Below are 18559 nucleotides of genomic sequence, written 5' to 3'. Positions count from 1 at the left end.
TGTATTGCTTTCATATATGTTCATGATAGTTTTGCTGCTGTATTTTCAATTGATTTGTTGATAGGAATGTAGAATTGTATGTCATCAGCATATAGGAAAAAGTTGATTACTAGATCTGCTAGTAATTTACACAGAGGATGCATATGGATGTGGAGAGCTGTGCAATTACTATAGCATTCTAAAGTTAGTCAAATATTTATTTTACCAGCATTATCCTTTCCACTTAAATGCCCTTTAATAGAACCTGGTCATCTCACATTTTCCAATTGTAAGATTTGGCTGCATGTTCATGGAAAAACAGTATTGTTAGGCACGTTGGAAGACAGAGAACAGCAGATTGCATAACACCCCAACTCTCTTTATCTTCCTCTCTCTGTCTTACTCCATCAGATAGAACTAACTCTACCTTTCTTCTCTTCTCTGTAAGATGTTATCATGACCAGGTTAGTGCATTATGCTTCTTTTGCACTGTGCTCACCCATTAAAGGCTGTATCTCCACACAGTGCCTCCCCTGCCCATCTCTTGCCATGGCAACCTTCTCACACAATGATATCAGCACTGTCAAGATGACTTTTCCTGTTGCTTAGGGACCTGGCAAGAGATCTTAAGATCTCTGGTAGTTATCAGCTACTGTGGTAGGCCCCAAACTCTCACCCAGCAGCCCCCAGGCTCGGCACCTTCCTTCCCTTCTGTTTACCTTTAATGCAAAAGCACAAGATAAATAGATAATAAAGTCATTCTCGATCTGTCCAGCAGCCGGAGGCAGAGTCGTTTCCACTGTTGAATGCTGACCCTGGAGAGAGACATTTGTAGAGGGCAGAGAAACAAAGAGTGATGATCATTCCTGCTTCACACTTCCTGCGCTCCAGTTTAACAGAATGTTGAAGGCTTACTGTCCAGAGTTCAGGCACTAATTGCTTGAGGACGTAATTAAGGCTTCCATTATTATAGCAGCTTTCATTACAGGCTTGAGGAATCACATCTGAATGGGTACTTGGATAGGAGGAGCAAACCTACCCACTGAAAACTGAAACAGCTCTAACATCTTTCTAATGAAAGAATCATATTTCTTAGAACTAGGATATAATTCCCCTGTTCCCCCCTCCATTCCCCAGGCAATGGCTTCAGTAATCGGGGTCTCAGACCCTGTTTCCCGGGCTCCTATGGATCCATCAGGAGGCCTTATTTACAGTGCATCGTGGTGCAGAGAGACTGGGAGATTTTGGAGCCCAAACCTTTCCCAAGCTCTGGCTTCCGGCAGCGAGCCACATCACATGCACAAACCATTCATAATAGCTGAGGACAACCTCGGTTCTGGTTGTGAGACCAGTAAAGTCTGGGATCCCATTATCAGCCTTGCCAGTGACTCATCCATACAGGATCAGGCAGGGGAGGCTGGGAAGGAGGTCACACTTGCTAATCCAGTGCCTGGACCCGGCTTCCGGTTCCTCAGGCTGGCAGGAGTTGGGGATGTTCTGGAGGGACCATAGCACATAGGACCCCACACCTCAGGATACATGCATATGGCTACTAAACTGCCTTGGTCTGTAGCCCCCTACTGAGGACTATTGCTGCAATGGCTGGTGTACACAGGGAGGAGGATGAGGGAGTAAGAAGAGGCAGCCAGAAACAAAGTTTCACAGTGCTAAAGCAGGGCAGGTTCTGATCCAGCTGGAAGCCCACAGAAGCAAAAGGAAACTGCTGGGACTGCCCACCCCCCCTCCCCCCTCCAGGAAAAAAACAACACAATATACCTTGAAAGCAATCAGCCAATAAATTCCAGTCCCAAAGACGATTAGGAAGAAAGTATTGGCCAGAGCTCCAGAAAGAAAAGCCAGGAACTTCACGATCAGCTGTGGAAGAGAGAAGCGGGCAAAATCAAGCAGCGATGCAGAGGTGGGGGTCATGTCCCGTATGAGCGAGCAGTGCTTGTTCCTACTCATCAGGCTTCTGCTTGCTGTGTCCTCTCTCAGGCTCATTGTGGGTTGTGCCGCACTGCCCCCCGGTGGATCTTCTACAGCACAAGTACAGGGACCTGGGAAATGCTCTCAATTTTAATTCTCTTTCTCAGGGACCGATGCTCAGCCGAGGGGGTGAGCGGAGGTGAATTAGCGCCTGTTTAACGGGCGTCCGACGCAGAGTGAATGTGATAGCGCTCATCACATGCAAATGCCTGGAGCAGGCGTTAAGAGCTGAGCGCGTATAAAAGAATTACAGTAAAAACTGCTTTTCTGTACTTCTTATGTAAAAAAAAAAGAAGAAAAATACCTCGGCAGATCTCCGAGTTATTGAAGACCGACGCTGGGAAACTCAGCCGTCTGCCAGTAATGAAAACGGACGCCGATAAACTGGCAGGCGGTTATGAAAACCCACGCCGCGTTTACCGGCGTGGGTTTTCGTACCGGCAGCAGCTGCGGGTTCGTGTTAGCAAGGAAGCACTAGGGGCGCGCAAGTGACCCTAGTGCCTCCTTGCTAGCGCGACCCCCTAATTTCCATATAGCATGGCGCCCCCCCCTTGCGGGCGCCATGCGCACATTAAGAAAGCGGGCGCTGACTTTTCAGCGCTCGCTTTCTGCGCTTTTTTTTTTGCATCAGCCCTCAGGGCGGGATGGATGGGAAGTGGGATCATGAGGCCTGGAGAGGTCCCGTTTTATTTTTTTTTAACATTAAAAGTTACAGGTTTGTCAGATTATCTCATATTCACAATTCAACAATTATAATATCATAAATAACATAGCACATGAACTCTTAACTTTTCTTCCGCCATATTATAATCCTCACATTATTCTTTTCAAAGTCAAACTCACTGTCACGTACACCTTGACAAAGAGCTAGCTGAAGACACACATCTAATAATAACCATAAATATTAGACTGCATTCAATTCTGCTGCTTCAGATACTTAGAAATGTATTCAATGCGTGGGCTTTTTTTTTTTTTTATGCTTGATTCATTTTTTTGCCATGAATGGAACAACTCAAACATTCCACGAACCAAAATTTATGGGGAAAAAACTCCCAAAAATGAACTGAAAAATGAAAATGAATTTTTTTTATCCCTGCACACCCCCAGTTTTTACATTATTTTTTTTTATAAAGAAACTATGCAATCGATGGAAAATTAGGCTTGTGTATTAATGATAATATCTTATGTTTTAAGCTATGGGTTTGCAGAATACTACAAATGTTTATTTACATTTATTTTCTGTGTAAACTTATAGAGGAAAAATATATTTTCCAAAGAGAACATGCAGTAATCTCCTGTAAACCTATTGCGGCCAATACTCAAAAAAAAAAAAGCTGAGCTCCAAATGTAGGCATCCAAGCTAAGGTGCTTTTTTCAGCCAAATTTAGGAGGTTAAGTTTTCAGCTGAAAATTCATCTAAACTTCAGAACTTAAATTTAGACCTGCAATTCATTTGCCTAGATTTAGGTCCCGTAAGTTAAGTGCCTAATGCTTTCAGTCACTGCTAAGTTCCTACCTTTGTTTACCTGCCCTAGCTCTGTCCCCCAGTTTTTAGGTTCCTGAATTTAGGAAATTTTCAGAAAGGCCAATTTAGGGGCCTAACCCCCAAAGTTCAGAGCCTAACCCCTTTGAAAACTGATTCCAGAGTGTGCAAGGACCATCTTCCTAATTCATATTTCTCAAGTAATCTACAGTAATATTCATTCTACTCTTGAAGTAATAGAAGCCAAGGTGTTGGACAGTTCTCTTGCCCAATGATACAGACTACAAATGAACATAGCTGGCTCTGAGCTTTGTGTCCAGGTCCAACAAGCAGCCACAGGTTAAAAACAGAAGGTTAATGCACATCATAATGTCGGCAAATATGCACATAAGTTACGCCAATTTCTCCTAGGACAAGCAGGATGGGTGACATCATCAGATGGAGCCCGGCATGGAAAACTTACATCAAAGTTTCTAGAACTGTGACTAGACACACTGAGCATGCCCAGCGTCCACGCGGGCTCCTTCTTCAGTCTCTTTTTTTTCACGGAGCTTTCGCATTGCAGTTTCTGAGCTCATGTTATTTTTAGAAAAAAAAAAAAGTGTTGGAAAACTTTTCACTGATCCTTTTCATTGGTTTGTGCGTTTTTCTTGGTGTGGGTCCCTCTCCAGTCCCCTCTTGTTCCCCAGTTAGGTTTTCCGTCAGTTCAATACGTTTTCTTTTGCTTCCATTCCCCTGTAGTGGCGGTGCCTCGGTGAACACTAGTGTCGGTCGCCCATCACCTCTGTTGTCGTTTTCGCCCCCTTTCAGTTTGCCTCACCATGGCCTCGGACTTTCACCGATGCTCTCAGTGACCGAGGACGATGTCCATTACGGACCCACATAAGGTGTGTATCCTCTACCTGGGGGCATCACATGTGTGATCAAATGAAGCCGAAGGGACGTCATTCTCACTTCGACAAGATGGAGAAGCTCTTTGGGGCAAGAAAGTCTGAGCCACAGCAAAGGACCATGGAGCCATACCGATGGGACACTGAGCCACTGATACCGGCAGGGCCATCTGCTTCGTAGATGCCGCTGGTGGATAGGGGCACCGGGGACCGACCCCTGTCAGGTAGAGGATGTCGGGTTCATCATCTTCAACCTTGGCACCAGGGAAAGACCAGGCTGAGCATCAAGGGAAGCCAAGGAAGCATTGGCACTGGTCACCTTCAATGCATGGTGCCAGGCTCGGGTTGGCACCGTTACTTGCCGTGATGCTCCTGAAGAGATCTGACAGTGAGGAGTGCCTATTCTCCATCGATGCCAGGGGTCCGTGATGGTCTCCACTGATCCTGATGTCAGTCGCCAATCCACCTTAAGGCTCTGAGGAAGACCTGGCCATCCTTCCTACCTCCCAGTCCATCTTGGCATTGGCAACTTTTGAGGAGGAGTTGGAGCGCAGCTGGTGGTCGATTGGGCACTGCGGGGCATCGAGCCGGTGACACCAACGGTGTTGGTGTATGTGCTCTCCCTGCTAGAACTGCTGCTGGAACGTCTCAATGTGTTCATCAGTGTGTTACTGACCTAGCTGGTGTTGGTTCCTGGTGGGGCACCAATGCTTCCCCTGACCGATGCGGTGGTTATCACCAGTTTCTCCTCCGAGGAAGCCCTGTTAGTGCCGGTGGCATTCCCGCAGCCTCTAGCCCCTCATCCAGCATTACCGGGTCCAGCACCGGTGCCACCAGTGCCTAAGCCTCAGGATGAAGGCCGAGCACCTAGGGCCCTAACCCCTGTGGATTACAGCGAGGATGAGGTCCCTTAAGACCCCTGGGGGGATGACACTGCGGAATCCTCCTCAGAGGACTCAGAGGATCTCCCCTCAGAGCCATCTCCTTTCGAGGAGCGAAGGAGGTCGCCCCCTGAGGACCTAACCACAGGTTTTGTACGGACGATGGCAGAGGTCCGTTTCAGTTAATGACGGGGGATGACGCCAGGCACAAGATACAGGAGATCCTCCAGTTTGTGGAGGCTCCTAAAGATCCCGGTGCACGAGATCTTTAAGGGGTTGCTTTTGAGGAGTTGGGAGCACCCCTTCACAGTTCCTCCTGTGAACAGGAAGGTGGACAGGGTTTACCTCATCCAGCAGGCTACCAGATTCGAAAAGCATCAGCTGGCACACCAATCGGCAGTGGTCAAATCCGCTCTCAAGAAGACCAAGTGCTGTCGGACCCATGCTTCAGTGCCCCCAGGGAGGGAGCACAGAGCGTTGGATGCCCTTGGGAGGAAGGGTTTTCAGGGGGCTGTGCTCATTGCCTCTTACCAGCTCTACATGAGCCAATATTCTCGCAACCTCTGGAAGCAGGTGCAGGAGGCAGCCAAGCGGCTACCTCAACAGCAGTAAGACACCTTTCTGTCGTTATGTGCGTCAGGGCCTGGAGTGAGGAAAACACAAGGTGTGCTCCACCTATGATGTTTTTGAGATGGCAGTGAGAGTCTCTGCAATGGGAATCAGTGCCCACAGAATGGCATGGCTGCAGGCCTCAGATCTCTGACCGGAGGTAAAGGAAAGACTCACTAATCTTCCATGCACTGGAGAGAACCTCTTCGGCGATAAGGTGAGGGACGCGGTGGCCCAGTTGCGGGATCACCATGAGACCCTCCAACAACTCATACCTGCCCTCCTCAGCCAGGAGGTCGGCGAGGCACAGGCAGAGGAAGTCTTTCTACCACCTAAGGAAGTACTATCCTCTGGCCCTCATTCCCAGAGGGTGAGCTTTTGTAGCCATCCCAGGCAGCAGCAAGCTCCCAAGCTCCAGCTGGCACCCCAGCCAAATCCTGGGATGGGGTTTTGACTGTATTATAGGGAGCATGAGCCAGCCACCCATACCTGAGATGCTGGACCCCCCCAGGCAGGGGCGGGCTTCTCTTTGTGAATCGGTGGCCCAGAATAACCTCAGACCAGTGTGTTTTGTCCATTGTCTGCCAAGGGTACCTATTGAATCTATTGAGTGTCCCACCAAATTCTCCTCTGTACCCATTTTGGGGGCTGATAGTACATCAGGAGGTAATGTGGCAGGAGTTCTACACCCTCTTAACGGCCAGAGTGGTCGAGCCTGTCTCACCAGGGCAAAGAGAGCAGGGATTCTACTCCCAGTACTTTCTGAGACGGCTGAGGGGGGATATGATAGAGGTGTTTAAAATCATGAGAGGTCTAGAACGGGTAGATGTGAATCGGTTATTTACTCTTTCGGATAGTAGAAAGACTAGGGGGCACTCCATGAAGTTAGCATGGGGCACATTTAAAACTAATCGGAGAAAGTTCTTTTTTACTCAACGCACAATTAAACTCTGGAATTTGTTGCCAGGGGATGTGGTTAGTGCAGTTAGTATAGCTGTGTTTAAAAAAGGATTGGATAAGTTCTTGGAGGAGAAGTCCATTACCTGCTATTAATTGAATTGACTTAGAAAATAGCCACTGCTATTACTATTTCGAATTTTTCTATACCGACATTCTTGAACAAAGATATCAAATCATATCGGTTTACAATCGAACATAACTGTCGCAGCTATGGCGTTACATCGAACATAGAACATTGAGCAATAAATATAGAACAGGTCAACAATTCAACAATAATAAATAGTGAAATGCTTAATCATAGAGTAACATAATATATATAAATAGGGGAACAACAACTGGGGCGACTGTGTGCGTAATATCAAAATACGTTTAATGAAGTGTCATTATGCAGCTGCATAGTGGATAAGGCGTGGTGGGAGCATAGGGAATAAGGTAGCAATGAGAGTATGACTGAGTGGTGGAGGGAAGGAGGAGTATGTATAAAGGAAGGAAGTGAGGCATTGAAACAAGTTTGGCGGGATATAATATGGGAGTAATGGGTGATCTTATTAGCAACGGTAAAAAGAACATAAGAACATGCCATACTGGGTCAGACCATGGAATAGACTTAGTTTTTTGGTACTTGTCAGGTTCTTATGGCCTGGTTTGGCCTCTGTTGGAAACAGGATGCTGGGCTTGATGGACCCTTGGTCTGACCCAGTATGGCATGTTCTCATGTTCTTATGATTCCAAAGAAAACAGGGGGACTCCGTCCCATCCTAGACCTGAGGGCCTTGAACAAGTTTCTAAGAAAAGAAAAGTTCAAGATGGTTTCCCTGGGCACCCTGATTCCACTACTGCAAAAACGGGACTGGCTATGTTCCCTTGATTTAAAGGATGCTTACACTCACATTGAGTTCTTTACAGGTCACATAAAGACCTTCCAGTACAGAGTGTTGCTGTTCGGGCTAGCGTTGGTCACATGTGTCTTCACAAAGTGCCTGGCCATGGAGGGGGCGCACCTCTGCAGACTGGACTGCATGTTTTCCCTTATCTGGACGATTGGCTGATCAAGAGCACCTATCGGGCAGAGGCAGTTCGGTCCTTGCGTTTAACCATCCGGGTGCTGGAGTCACTAGGGTTTGTAATCAATTACCTGAAGTCCCACCTCAGCCCGTCACCTCAGTTGGATTTCATAGGAGCCCTGCTAGATACAGCTCAGGTGAAGGCCTTCATGCCACGCTCCAGGGCAGTCACCTTAGCATCCATAGTGGCAGTGATTCAATAGAGCAAGCATGTATCAGCTCAGCGCATGTTGAGGCTGTTGGGCCACAAGGCCACAACTGTCCATGTCATTCCCTTGGCACGCTTACACATGTGCAGAACCCAATGGACCTTAAGGTTGCAGTGGCTCCAGGCCTCCCAGGATCTTCAGTGGCGCCAGGCCACCCAGGACCCTCTGGGACTCCTTGTCCTGGTGGCAAGTTCTCTCGAATTTGAAGCAGGAAATATCTTTCCAAACTGAAGTGGGGTGCCCATGCAGAGGGGCTCCGCACCCAGGGGCTTTGGTCCGCTCAGGAAGCACAATGTCAAATCAAATTCCTGGAATTCCAGGTGATCACGTATGCTCTATGGGCTTTCAGGGATCAGCTGTTCAACAAAATTGTACTGATCAATACAGACAACCAAGTAGCAATATGGTTATGTCAACAAGCAGGGAGGCATAAGGTTGTACCTCCTGTGTCAGGAAGCGGTCCAGATCTGGTCCTGGGCTCTGTTCCACAGGATGGTGCTCCAGGTCAATTATCTGGCCGGAATGGATAATGTAATGGCGGATAGACTGAGTCGGACTTTCAGGCCACCCAAGTGGTCACTGACGAATCGGATCTTCTGTCTCTGGGGATGCCCAGACGTGGACTTGTTCGCATCCCCCTGCAACAGGAAGGTGACTCAGTTCTGCTCCCTGTACAGGTCAGACGGCGAACCAGAATCAGAAGACTTTGCTCACCATTGGGGCAAGGGTCTTCTGTACGCGTATCTTCCGATTCCTCTAGTAACAAAGACTCTTCTGAAGCTTCGAGAGGACCGAGGGACTATGATCCTCATAGCTCCTCATTGGCCGAGACAGATCTAGTTTCCACTCTTTTTGGAGTTGTCCATTCGTGAACTGATCAGTCTGGGGATTTCCTCAGATCTCATCACACAGGATCAGGGCAGACTCTGGCATCCTAACCTCCATGTCCTGGTGCTCACATCCTGGATATTGAGAGGTTGATTTTGCAGCCATTTGATCTCTTTGACGATGTGTCTCGGGTCCTGGTAGCTTCTAGAAAGCTTCTACTAGAAAGTCCTATGGGCTGAAGTGGAAGAGATTTTCCGTGTGGTGTGAGCAGAAGGCCTTAGATCCTTTCTCCTGCCCCACACAAAATCTGCTTGACTACCTTTAACACCTTTCTGAGGTTGGCTTAAAAATCAACTCCGTCAGGGTTCATTTTAGTGCAATTGGTGCATACCACCAAGGCATAGATGGTAGTTGTATGCTTCATGCGGGTCTGCTTCAGTTGAAGCCTCCCCTAAGGCCTACCATTGTGTCTTGGGACCTCAATGTGGTGCTCGCTCAGCTGATGAAAGCTCCCTTTGAGTCACTGTGCACCTGTGACCTGAAGTACCTGACCTGGAAGATCATATTTTTGGTAGCAGTCACTTCAGCGCATAGGGTCAGTGGTCTTGCATACGCACCCCAAGTTCCTGCCTAAGGTGGCGATGGATTTCCATCTTAACCAGTCAATCATCCTGCCAACATTCTCTTCCAGGCCACATTCGCACCAAGGCAAACGAGCACTGCACAGTTTGGATTGCAAGAGAGCCTTAGCCTTCCATCTGGAGCAGACAGAAGCCCATAGACCATCCACCCAACTTTTTCATTTCTTTTGACAGGAATAGATTGGAAGTTGCCTTTGCCAAACAGACACTGTCCAATTGGCTAGCAGATTGCATTTCCTTCTGTTATGCCCAGGCGGGACTGCATCTTGGGGTCATGTCAAGGCTCATTTTGTCAGAGCCACGGCAATGTCGGTGGCCCACTTAAGAGCAGTTCCAGTGGAGGAGATCTGCAATGCTGGGACATGAAATTCTCTCCACACATTCACATCACATTACTGTCTAGATAGGGATGCGTGATAGTAGGTTCAGCCAGTCTGTCCTCTGGAATCTCTTTGAGGTGTAGAACCCAGCTTTCCCATCTAGGGCCCGTTGTTTGAGTTCAGGCTGCCTCCCTCTCTGGTACCAACAGCACTGTGGTTGTTGTGTCCGTTGGCACCTAGTTAGTGCTTGTTGGTCCCTTTTTTGTGTTGGGGAGCAGCCATGTGTGAGGACTACCATCCTGCTTGTCCTAGGAGAAAGTAGAGTTGCTTACCTGTAACAGGTGTTCTCCTAGGACAGTAGGATGATATTCCTCACGAAAACCACCTTGCCACCCCGCGAAGTTGGGTTTCTCCTGTTTATTATTTTATTTTTATCGTAAATGTTATATTATGAGACTGAAGATGGACCCCATGTGGGTGTGTGGTATAGGGCATGCTGGGCATGCTCAGTGCGCCTAGTCAAAGTTCTAGAAACTTTGACACAAGTTTTCTTTGCCGAGCTCCATCAGATGATGTCACCCATGTGTGAGGACTACCATCCTGCTTGTCCTAGGAGAAAGTAGAGTTGCTTACCTGTAACAAGTGTTCTCCTAGGACAGTAGGATGATATTCCTCACGAAACCCACCTTGCCACCCCGCGAAGTTGGGTTTCTCCTGTTGTTTATTATTTTATTTTTATCGTAAATTTTATATTATGAGACTGAAGATGGACCCCATGTGGACGTGTGGTATAGGGCATGCTGGGCATGCTCAGTGTGCCTAGTCAAAGTTCTAGAAACTTTGACTCAAGTTTTCCTTGCCGGGCTCCATCCTGTGATGTCACCCATGTGTGTGGACTAACATCCTGCCATCCTAGGAGAGCACCTGTTTCAAGTAAGCAACTCTGCTTTACAAAGCGAACTTAAGCACATAAACCAGCTTTTACAATTATTCCACCAAATCCTCCTGCACAAGTTACTCCTATTCAAACATCGGCACAAATTTTCTGTGAAAACTAATGCACATACTTTTTAAAATCCAAAGTATGCGGATAAGTGCAAACCCCTCCTCAGCTCTGCCACCAGGGACATCTCCGCTCATTCCAGGCAAACGCTGCTTGAACACGGCATACACCTGTAAGGCTACCCGCATATCAGGCAGAAAGGTTTGTAAAAGGCCAGTTCTGTGTGGAAAACACCGTGTGGAAACGGCCTTCCCTAGGACCTGATTCTGTTTATCTATTTATAATGCCGCCTAGCCCGGAGGCCCTAGATAGCGCACAAAATTAACACATATAACTTTAAACCAATACTAACACTTTTCCCCTGTTCTGCATTTATGGGGAAAAAGCTGAATAAGTAAGCTCCAAAGTGAGCAGCTGCCGAGCCTCTGCACGGCAGGTGAACCAGAGATCTCATCTGGGTACGCGGAATTCTCCCCCGGTAACGTCGCAGACCACTTTTCTTACCATGACGCCGACGTTCTGAAGCCTGGACCTCCGCACCCAGCTGCTGGTTTCCATGATGGCATACAAAAATGAGAGGGATCCCAGGACAGCCAGGGCAATCTGTCAGAGAGATTAGACTCAAGGACAGGTCACAGATTTCAAATAATCCCCCTCGCTGGGACAATTCCTAAGAGAAAGTCTGAGGTACTTAATCCGTCCTTTCTCCCATCAACCCCCAAAAGTACGAGGCCCCCACTTTCAAACAAAGGCACTTTGGGAACGCGCAGGTGGCAATACTCACATCCGTGTCCCTCTTAAACGCTTCCTGGCTCTGCGTGTAGGATACTGCAAATGAGAGCTGCACAAATCAAAACAAGAGCATGGATCAGTGACACTCAATGCCACCATATTGTTAAAGAAAGGGGAAGAGGGTTCTTATGAGGGCATAATGTCACAGGCAAGTGGCAGAACCCAAAGGTGCCAACGAGAACTGGACACAGAGTTCTAACAGTGAACAGCGAACTGGAGTAATTACAGAGAGGACTAATGCTATTCTCTTCCCTTCTTATGTTGTAGCTCGCTTGGAGCATTATGGCGTTTTGGCAAGGAACACATGCAGACGATAAATAAATAAATGGGCTGCATTTGCCAGAATGCATTCAGACAGATGTTAGGAAAACAAGAGTGGACACAGCTGTACCAGGGCTGGATGAACGCAACGTTCCCACCAGAGCCTCGCGGTGCCACGTTCCACCCGAGAACCAGAACTTCCGTGGGTTCCCAAGAGAGAACTTCACGCATCTGGACAAGCCTCAGCATGGCAGCTGTGACAAAGTAATAATATAGGGAAGGCACACATAGAGGATAGCGCAGAGTAACAGCCAAGTGTAAAATGTCGTGTCGCTCTAACACAAGATACGATCGTCTCCAGAGCTGTCCGAGTGACCCAGTTCAAGGAGGAAGACTTTTGGGTCAGTCCTGGTTTTGGAAGTTTTCATCCCCACTGCATTCCCTGCTTGCTACCCTGCAGATGCCAGAATGCCCCAGGCTGGGGTCGTCACTGTATTTTTCTAACACATGACAGACTAATAGACAAGATAAGCTGTGACCTGTTTACAGAATATTTTATAATCTCTTAATTCTCTTAAATGCAAAAGGTAGAGAATTCCACAGGTAGGGTCCAAGCATAGCAACAGCATGCTTACCTCAAATATCCATTCCCAGGCATGCTGCAGACCCCAGAGAGCAGGGCTTCCCTTCCCACCCCTGGGCTCTCACCTCCTACAGAGACTTACAGGGTTCTGTCTGCAAGAGGGGTAAAGCCCTAGAATCAAACTAGAAGTTGTTCCCGGAAATGCAGGGACGTCTGACAATATTACTGCTTGACCTGCTTCTTGCTCTATCCAGTGGCCTCCCACAGCCATGCACCAGCACACATTAGTAATATGCCTGGAGATGTCAGATTTTGATCTCACCCTTTAGTTTTGCCAAAAATCCAGGCAGGTCCAGTCACCATTCTGGCATTCTCTTTCCAACGAGAGACCCATGGTTGAGCTCTCTCAGGCCCAGCCTAGCAAGCCCTGTAAAGCCTGCTCTTCTTCTGCTTCTTGCGCTGGCTGTGCTTGGGCGTGGAGTTCAGTAGCACTTTGGGGTTGTGTGTCTGAACCCCGATATTATCCCAAGTCCCTCAGCCACTTCCCTCATTAGCTGATCTGGGCCCAGCAAGGCCTATTGTTTCCCCTCCTTGCAGATCTCCTACGGAGGAGGCCAGTCATGCTGGTCCTGCACACACTCACCTGGGTGCTCCTCTTGGCATCCTCCTTGGCATACTTCACTGTCAGCAGAAAAGGAGGCTGGCTTCCGGGTTTACCGATTGGCAGGTGTACACTGTGAGAGCCGAGAGAGAGAAGCAGAGGTGTTAGTCTGGGGCAGTGCAAGCAAATGAACCTCTCATCTAATTCATTTTTAATACAGATGTGCAAAGATTTAAAAAGCCAATCTGCACACGTTATTTTCCTTCCCGGACACCTCCTTTGAAAATGGCCAGAAGCCCATAATTTCTGGAAGCCCATACCTGAGGGAAGGCAGTCTTTGGACAGATAACTTGCCAAACTTATAAAGGTCTGCCTCATACAAGCAAGCAGTAGCAGTGCTGGAAGTCCCTGCATGATTGCTGAAATGGATACTTTGCTCTGCCCCCAAAGCTTCCTTCCTACCTCAGGGTAAGGCTTGTTGCCACTGTGACTGACATGGGCTGATTGCTCAGGCTTCCTGTTCTGCCCGAAAGTCCATCCACCAGGAAAAACCTCCTCAGAGCGGTGGTGCCCAGAGTACCTGCGGGAAGCAGAACCAGGCATCATGTTCACATGCAAGCACAGCGCCATCCCCCTCCCCAATCCCAACCTCTCCACCACCACCACCACCATCACCATCCCACTACCTTGCAGGCACAGCCTGGCAGATATCCCATAATTTCAAAGGACCACTGCTGCCACCTGGTTGTGTTTTGAAAATTGTATGTAACAGAGGCATTTTTTAATGACCTATGAATTAATGGCTTTTATGAATCTGAGTTCTCTGTACACCGCTTGGTGTTAATAAGACGGTTTATAACATAACTTACTATTAGTCCCATACCCTGGTCTGATCAACATATGATTTCTTTTACATTAAATCTAGCAAATGCCTTTTCCGTAAAAAACTCCAATGTGCTAACTTATAAACGTAAGTTTATTCATACTGACACGTTCATAGACGCAATCGTTCCTAAGTTGCCTACTGTTGTGGAAACTTAACATAAACGATACTGTCGCCAATTGGAACTCCACAATTACTAAAACATTAGATGTCATTGCCCCATTAAACATAACTTCTCTTAATAAACTCAAACCTAAACCCCCCTGGTATACTGAATCTTTACATAGCCTCAAATTACTATTAAGAAACAAAGAACGCCTATGGCGGCGCAAAAAAACCCCAGAGGCAAAAAACACTTTTCATTGCACCCTACGACATTACAATAAAGAATTAAATTTAGCTAAAAAAAAACCCCATTATGCCAAGGTAATTACAAAAGCACATGGCAACCCTAGGGACCTCATCAACATTGTTAGATCTTTAACATCTACAAATAATATGCAGTTCATTACCTACGATACCCCCATGTGTAATAAAATAGCTACATTTTTTAAAGAAAAAGTCGACAATATATCAAATGAATTTAAACACTTATCTTATCCTACATTTATCAATAAGGCCTCCAGTAATTGGTCTGAATTTACCCCAGTTTCTGAACTCACTATACAATCCGTTATTCAGAAACTGAATATCTCCAATTCACCTCAAAACCCCTGTTCAGGTCCCTTTTTTAAAGCATTAGGACCTCCTGTTAGTTCTTTTCTGTGCGTCCTAGTCAATCAGTCCCTCGCTTCAGGGATTTTTCAAGACAGTTTGAAACAGACATCTATTCTCCCTATAGTCAAAAATAAATGTAAAGATCATAATAATTTGAGTAACCTTAGACCTATCGCTTCTCTAACATCTCTAGCCAAACTAATAGAATCCATAGTCCTCCACCAACTTACAGAGTTCCTAACAGACAATGACCTTTTACATTCTAGTCAACATGGATTTCGTAAGGGACACTCTACTGAGACTCTGCTACTTGCCTCCTTCGACACTCTAATATGAGGATTTGACAATAATACAGACTACATCATCGTCATTTTGGACATTTCAGCGGCATTTGATACTCTAGGCCACAAGATTCTTCTCACTGGACTACAAGCATTAGGTGTTACACATACCGTTTTAAAATTTTTTCCTCATTCTTATCAAATTGCACACAACAGATTAATATAGGCAACCACTCTTCTGATCTTTTTACTATTGCATCTGGTGTCCCCCAAGGTTCTTTATCTCCCATACTGTTTAACATCTATTTACTCCCCCTGTGTAACATTCTATCATCATTAAACGCCCAATTCAAAATATATGCTGATGACATCCAGTTCCTCGTGCCATTTAACAGTCTTCCACTTTATCTTCAGTCACATTATACTTCAATACCATCAACACCTGGCTTTCTCACAACCGTCTTAAATTGAATACATCTAAGACTGAACTTGTCTATCTCACATCAATTTCCAGCTCTAGGCTTGGCCCTCCCTCTCATCTTTCCTTAAATGGAACCTCAGTACCTATTACAACTCATGCTAATAATTTAGGAGTGTTAATTAACTCTGATCTATCCATGACCCAGCACATTTCATCAATTACAAAAAAATCATTTTATAAAATTCATTTATTAAAAAGTCTTCGTCCACTTCTTTTCCAACATGACTTTCGAACTGTTCTTCAGTCTTTAGTATTTTCCAGTTTAGATTATTGCAATGCTCTCATTTTAGGTTTACCAGATTCTACTTTGCAACCATTACAACTGATTCAAAATGCGGCAGCTCGCATTCTAGCAGGTACATCCATACGAAACCATATCTCACCTGTACTTCAATCCTTCCATTGTCTCCCCATAAAATCAAGAATCCAATATAAAATTTTAACAATCATTCACTCGCTTATTTATAACCCTTCATCTACTTGGCTTTGCTCTACCCTCCGCATCTATCAACCAGCCAGACACCTTAGGTGAATGTCAAAAAAATCTTCTGGAAATCCCATCGCCAAAGCTTACTAGATTACATTTTATAAGAAAGCGTGCATTCTCAGTTGCAGGTCCTCTTCTCTGGAATTCAATACCCAATTCACTCCGTCAGATGTCCAACAGAAAGCAATTCAAATGAAAACCTACCTCTTCCAGATAACCTACAATATTCTATTAAATGATAAAATCCAATGAAAATAAATTAAAAATGCATCCTAAACAGTTTTTTAGGCACTAACTTTTTCTCTCTCTTGTTTTTGGTTAAAGATTAAAAAATTTACTTTTAATTTATTTATTTTATATTAATTCAATTTTATGTAAATTTTTCTTCTATTTTATTTTTATGTTTTTACATTTATATTTTTTGTAACAGGGATGGACCCAGAAAACAAATCGGAAGCCGATCCAGTTAGCTGTATAGCAGTGAAGAAAGCGGAGATCAGTGTATATAAAATGCCCTTTATTGAAATTAGCCCGACTCTGGCCGAGTTTCGCTCTTTGGTCGAGAGCTGCCTCAGGGGCAATAGACGTTAGCAGGGCTTATTGTATGCCTGCAAGGTTGATGTAATAGTAATTGCGTATCCACTTTTCAAATGATCTTTCGTTCCTATTCTGGAATAAGGGGACCCGGATCCTCCTTCTTAAAAAGGCAGTCCACCTTGAGTCATCCCCCTCAACCACATGGGGAGTCTGTGATGAATCCTGCTGCTGATCTGCATCTCCATCTACCCCCAGCGGAGGTTTGGATGGCAGAGTTTGATCATCCTGGTCCGAAGTATCAGAAGAGGAATCTGTGTCTGTGTGAGGTGCCACAGAATGTAAGGGGCGCTTACTCTTTGATGCACCAGCGCTACCTGTAGCTTTGGACCACCTCCATGCCTTTGATATGGGCAAATCGAAGGAACTTTTCTCCCCTGCTTGCTTCTTCACTGACTTTCTGGCCTTATAGGCCTTATGAAATCCGACGAAAAGGAGGAGAAGGAGGAATCAGAAGCCCCCTTGGGGCTGTCCTCTGCCGCACCCGCATCTCACTTCTGTGATCCCCCCCCCCCCCCCCGGAGCCATTTGCTGTGGGGATAAAGGCAGTGGGAGAATTCCCTCCCCCACCGTGGTTTGTGTGGCAGCCCTGAAGGTGCTCAAAATGGCATCCATTCCCGCGCTCAGCGGGAACGGATTAGAAGAAAGAGCCCTTGGTCTCTGCATCCTCGTTGCCGCTGTGTGAATGTTCCCCCCTTTATTCCCAGCCAAAATGGAGGTGCCCTCCCCTCCGGGGAGCCACGAGGAGCACAAGCTGTCGCGCAATAACCGCGTGCGTGCCGAGCCGCAGGCCCGGCAAACTGTTCTCACGGCATGGCCGCAGGAGTCCCGGAACGCGGCGAAGTTGGCCTTGAGAAAAAAAGACAGTAGACGCACGGGACGGAGGAGCCGGCAGAGAAGGGAGAGCCCGATCGCATAGAAAATTAAAAAAAAAAAAAAGCTTTATTTATTTATTTTTTTTTTTTTCAAACCTGCACTGTTCCTGAGTCCTTGGTGTTTGCTGGTCCTGCTGGGGTGAGTGAGCCGGGCTCCCCAGTATCACCCCCAAAGCGGCACTTACTAGGCAACAGGGTCCTCGACCCCCTAGCCTTAACAGCCTCTATCACTAGGGGGGGATGGTCCCCTCAGGACCTGGCAACTCCCTGGGAGGCTCCAAGGAAAATTCTTCAAGTCCCTGTAGTAAACTTTGTCTTCTTTTTTTTTTTTAAAGAGGTTTTCTAAGTCACACAATCTGCCAATCTAAATTGCCTTTTTTTTTTTTTTTTTAAGAACACCTCACTAACTAACAGACTGTAGGTTTTGCACCTCCACCATCTGCTGGAGACAGAAATACTGACGGACTGTAGGTGGCACCTCAGGGATCAGGGCAGAGTCTGTTAAAACTTCTCTGTCTCCATCTCCTGGAGGGGAGGCAAAACCCAGGAGTCTGGACTGATCCGGGTACGTACAGGGAACATGAATGTTTGCCTAATGTTAATAATGTTCAGGTATAAACAGTTTGTCCACAGTTTGGCTTTTCCAGAAAATACTGGTGGGCTATATGACTGTGATGTCACGATGTCAGCTTTTGCTCTGCCTCCATCTGCTGGCAAAGGTGCATAACCCACTCCTTGGGACTGACCTACCCTTCACTAAAGGAAAGGAAATTATCAGGTAAGTAATAAATTCTCCATTTTACCTATCTTGGTGTCAGATCATGCTGTTGTCATTTTCCCTGTTGCAATCTACACGACACTCCCCCTGCTTGGAGAATGAATACTATGTTATTGGATGACAACGTTTTTGTGGAAAAAGTGTCTCAGTTGATCCCGGAGTTTTTTTACTTTCAATGAATCAGATCAAATCCCTTATCTGATTGTATGAGAGGCATTTCAAGCCACTCTTCATGACGAGATCATTTGTTATGTGGCACATAAAAATAAGTCAAGTGACCTAAAATTGACTGCCCTAGAAATAGAAATAGCTGCACTAACGCCAGAACATATTTGAAAGGGCCTACCTGACACTCTAATGCATTTAACCAAAT

General features: G+C 46.3%; 1 protein-coding gene across 3 annotated transcripts in view; it reads right to left on the bottom strand.

Annotated features, from left to right (window-relative positions):
• The window catches only part of LOC115094942 (meckelin-like), a 53730-nt gene that overhangs the window by 9915 nt on the left and 25256 nt on the right, over window positions 1–18559 (bottom strand). For all 3 annotated transcript variants that reach the window (XM_029608045.1, XM_029608046.1, XM_029608047.1), the window contains 6 exons: window positions 13553–13670; window positions 13133–13223; window positions 11638–11694; window positions 11358–11456; window positions 1756–1854; window positions 699–794 (listed from right to left, as the gene is read on the bottom strand). In XM_029608045.1, coding sequence (XP_029463905.1) covers window positions 699–794; window positions 1756–1854; window positions 11358–11456; window positions 11638–11694; window positions 13133–13223; window positions 13553–13670 — 560 coding nt within the window. The remainder of the gene's footprint in view (window positions 1–698; window positions 795–1755; window positions 1855–11357; window positions 11457–11637; window positions 11695–13132; window positions 13224–13552; window positions 13671–18559) is intronic.

This window comes from Rhinatrema bivittatum, chromosome 7, assembly GCF_901001135.1.
Source record: "Rhinatrema bivittatum chromosome 7, aRhiBiv1.1, whole genome shotgun sequence".
Lineage (NCBI taxonomy): Eukaryota > Metazoa > Chordata > Amphibia > Gymnophiona > Rhinatrematidae > Rhinatrema > Rhinatrema bivittatum.
The sequence above is the reverse complement of the archived record's forward strand: the minus strand, read 5'-3'. Positions and strand labels throughout refer to the sequence as shown.